The 4,244-nt window shown below is 37.6% G+C and overlaps 1 protein-coding gene across 1 annotated transcript in view; it reads right to left on the reverse strand.

Moving 5' to 3' along the window:
* Positions 1-4,244, reverse strand: part of Taf15 (TATA-box binding protein associated factor 15) — a 39,155-nt gene that overhangs the window by 4,088 nt on the left and 30,823 nt on the right. Inside the window, exons 11-12 of the mRNA XM_005349356.2 lie at positions 2,377-2,506; positions 936-1,028 (exon numbers count right to left, since the gene is read on the reverse strand). Of these exons, the coding sequence (XP_005349413.1) occupies positions 936-1,028; positions 2,377-2,506 (223 nt within the window). The remainder of the gene's footprint in view (positions 1-935; positions 1,029-2,376; positions 2,507-4,244) is intronic.

Raw genomic sequence — 4,244 nt, forward strand, 5'->3', positions numbered from 1 at the left:
CAAGAAAAAAAAATTAAATAAAATAAAAAAATCAAGAAGCTGCACTGGGAAACTTAAACTTTGGGTCAGCTCTGGCAGTGAGACTCAGGAGGCAAATTACTTGTTCTAAGCCTAAAAAACTGAGTTTGTGCACCAAAGCATGCATGTACCAACAGAAATAAATGCTTTTAAAAAGTCAGACGAACTACCGAAGTAGGTTTCATTTGAACAGTTATTCCAAAGCTCCTTTACCACTGCTGCAGAACACCGCAAAGGCATTTCTACAACCTTTCCTACCACTTTCTTAACTACTGGAACATCCTCATTTTAGGACGAAAGGCAGGAGACTGATGCCTCAGTGGTTAAAAGCACGAGCTTTTGCAATACCCAATATGGTGGCTCACAACCATCTGTAACTCCAGTACATACAAGCAAACCACTCATGCAAAAGCCAAAAGCTGTACGTGTCTCTGTGTGTGTGTTTGTGTGGTGTAGTGATGATACACACCTTTAATACTATCAGGGAGCAGAGGCAGGTGATCTCTGAGTTTGAAGCCAACCTGGTCTACAGAGGAAGTTCCAGGATACCCAGGCTATACAAAGAAACCCTGTCTTGAAAAACCAAAATATAAAAAAAAGTAGTAATAAAATTTATGGGGCTGGAGAGATGGCTCAGAAGTTAAGAGCACTGGCTGCTTTTCCAGAGACCCTGAGTTCAATTCCCAACAACCACATGGTAGTTTATAACCATCATTAATGGGATCTGATGCCCTCCTTTGACATGCAGATAAAACACTTAGGTACATAAAACACACAAAATTTTTTAAGATAAAAAAGGCTAGCAAGCAATTCTATGCAAGCAAGGACAGAACAGACACAAATTCAAACTGCTATGTGTAGCTCTTGAACCTTCTTATTTATTTAAATAGTGCTGGGAAACATTGTAAATATCCTACCTCGTCGTCCACCTCCACTTCCACCACCTCTCATGAATTCAGGCCTTCTGGTGGCAAACGACACTTTTATGATGTTTCCATGGAATTCTTTTCCTAAGAAGAAAAAACAGTTCTAAGGCTGAACGAGGTGGTACATACCTATAATCTCAACACTCTGGAGGCTGAGACAAGAAGATAACTGAGATTTTGAGATTCCAGCTTCAGATTGACAGTAAGACCAACAAGAAAAGGAGGGAAGTGAAGAGGAGAGCTATTTAAACAAATGCTACATACAATGTCACATTACCTCCTGACAAAACAGTAAGACTGTCTTGGCTATTTTAGTTTCAGAAAAATAATAAACACATCCCTGCAGAAACTCAAACATACTAGTGCTCTGTGTTTCAATAGCGCTAAAATATAACCTATAATCTACTCAACAGAACAGACCTTCCATGGGGAGACAGTTATTTTTTACTAAGCTTAAAGACAGAGAAAATCACCTAATATTTTTAAGAGTAAATGAAGGTAAATGAAGGCAAAAGTTTTCCAGTGTTGAGAACTGAACTCAAGGCCTAATACAAACATTCTACATACCACTGACCTATATTCCTAATTCTGACTTTATATTTTATATAAAGATCTAATTTGCAGAACTGTCAATTGTGTCACCATTTCTTTTTTCCCCACCATTTACTTCTTAAAGGGAATTGGCATATGTGCATGTGTATACACATGTGGTTAACTATATATATCCACACATATGCTTGATTTGGTTTTTTTGTTTTTTATTTTTTGGACAGTGTTTCTCTGTAGCTTTGGAGTCTATCCTGGAACTAGCTCTTGTAGACCAGACTGGTCTTGAACTCACAGAGACCCACCTGCCTCTGCCTCCCAAGTGTTGTTATTAAAGGCATGTGCCACCACTGCCCATCCACACATATTCTTGAATATGGGCTTCCTTATGTGCTTATAATTTAGAATAAGCAAACTGGGGGGAGGGAAGGAAGGTTGGGGTTGGGATGTGAATGTAAAATTGTCCACAACAGGATCATGCTTAAATATTTAGTCCTCAGCTTGTGGCACTATTTTGGAAGGAAAGATTAAAAAACACTCTAACAAGCAATGACACAGTTAATCTCATTCTACACACACATAAAAGCACCAGTTTGTATTCTTGATTGCTATTAAACAGGAAAATAACCATTATCTCATAGAGCATGTTTTGACTTTCAGATTAGAAAGAAAAACTTCTTAAGTATATGAATGGAACTAGAGAAATATTCAGCAGTTACAAGAACTGGACCCTAGTTCAATTCCCAGCACCCACAATCATCTATACCTCCATTTCCAGGGGAAGTGATATACTTTTTTGGCCTCCAAAGGGTCTGTATGTACATACATTCATGCAGGCAAAACACCAAAACACTTACATAATTTTAAATATAGGAATGAAGCATACCATCAAACCAGTCAATGGCCGCCTTAGCAGATGGAGGGTCATCAAATGACACTGTTGCTTCCCCTTTTGGCTTTCCCGTGTCTTTGTCTGTGTAAAGATTTATCATTGGTTTTCCAGTCTTTTTGTTAGTCTAAGGAAAAAAAAAATTGACCAAATTGATGTTGTATTTCAGGAATAAGTGATCATTCAGGTAAAAATTTTTTTTTAAGATTTATTATTTTTAATTATTTGTATATATGTATGTATATGGTGTGCACAAGGGTTTAAGTCCCTTCAGAAACCAGAACCGTCAGATTCCCTGTAGCTGAAAACTACCGTAGTGGGTAAGCAGCCCAACAAAGGGTGTTGAAAACTAAACTCAGATCCTCTGGAAGAATAGTACATGCTCTTCACAGCCAAGCCATCTCTCCAGCCCCAGGTAAAGACTTTTTAAAAAGGAATCCACATATTCACACTATAAAATACTATATACTTACTATAAAAATAAAAGTTATCTGTAGGTATGGTTAATGAAAACTTCCCAGGTAAGAGTAAGTGAAAAACAAACTATAAAAATCTTGTAAGAAGCCAGACATGGTGGCACAAAGCCTTCGATCCCAGTACTTTGGAGGGAGATCTTAAGAGTTTTGAGGCCAGCTTGGTTTGTCTACCCAATGAGTTCTACAATAGCCAGGACTTAAAAAAAAAAAATTCTTGCAAGGGCTTAGCAAATGTGAGGATCTGCACCAGCAAAAAACAACAAAAAATAAAAGAACCCCAAAGGCAAAAAAAAAAACCAAAAAACAAAAAACAACAAAAAAACACCCAATGCAGATGTTTCATAAAAAATGTTTTGTAAAATATTTAAAGGCCAGGAAAAAAATCTTTTAATAAAAATCAATACATTATTATTAAGGAATACAGTGGGCTTTGGCTGAGATAAGGGTAGAGACAGAATTCTACTTTATTAAAAATGTGTGGCCAGCTATGGTATCTTGCCCCTCTAACCCCAGTACACAAGAGGCTGAGGCAGACAGATAGTGAGTTTGAGACTAGTCCAGGCCCTATCTCAAAACAACGAAGAAAAGCTCTGAATTTGTGTGAGTGTGTTTCATGTATAAATCAGAAAAAACAAGCAAACAAAAAAGCCCCAGCAATTACTCAACAAGGGAAAAAATGAGTAATTTCACTAACAACCAAAACAAGGAATAATAAATGGAAAACATCAAACAAGTAATACCTACTTAGTCCTGCTCTAAAGCATATATTGGCATTTCAGAATGCAGGAATGAAGCTTAAGCACAGGCAGAAAGATAAACATGAACAATAAATAAAATAAAATGTACTTAGTGTGCTCCTTAGGTTTTTTGTTTTGTTTTTGAGGGGGGTAAACTTGACTCTAAAGTCATCTGGGACTAGGAACTGCAATTGAGAAAATGTTTCCAACAGATTGGTTGATGTGGGAGGGTCAGCCCACTGGAGGTGTGTGTTGCCACCTCTGAGCAGGTGGTCCTGGGTGCTGTAAGAAAGCAGGATGAACAAACAAACCATGGGAGCAAGCAAGTAAATAGTGTTCCTCCTTGGTTTCCATTACAACTCCTTGCCTGACTTCCCTCAAAAATGGATTGTGATAAGCCAAATAAAAATAAGGCCTTTCCTCTCCAAGATTCTTTTGGTCAGAATAGTCTATCGCAGCAATAGAAACCTAAAGAATCTCTCCATACCTCCTCAATATAGTGCTTGAAGTTCTAGCAATAGCAATAAGACAACATAAGGGGATCAAGGGGATTCGTATTGGAAAGGAAGAAGTTAAACTTTCTTTATTTACAGATGATATGATAGTATACATAAGCGACCCCAAAAACTCTACCAAAGAACTCCTACAGCTG

This window comes from Microtus ochrogaster, chromosome 7, assembly GCF_000317375.1.
Source record: "Microtus ochrogaster isolate Prairie Vole_2 chromosome 7, MicOch1.0, whole genome shotgun sequence".
NCBI lineage: Eukaryota > Metazoa > Chordata > Mammalia > Rodentia > Cricetidae > Microtus > Microtus ochrogaster.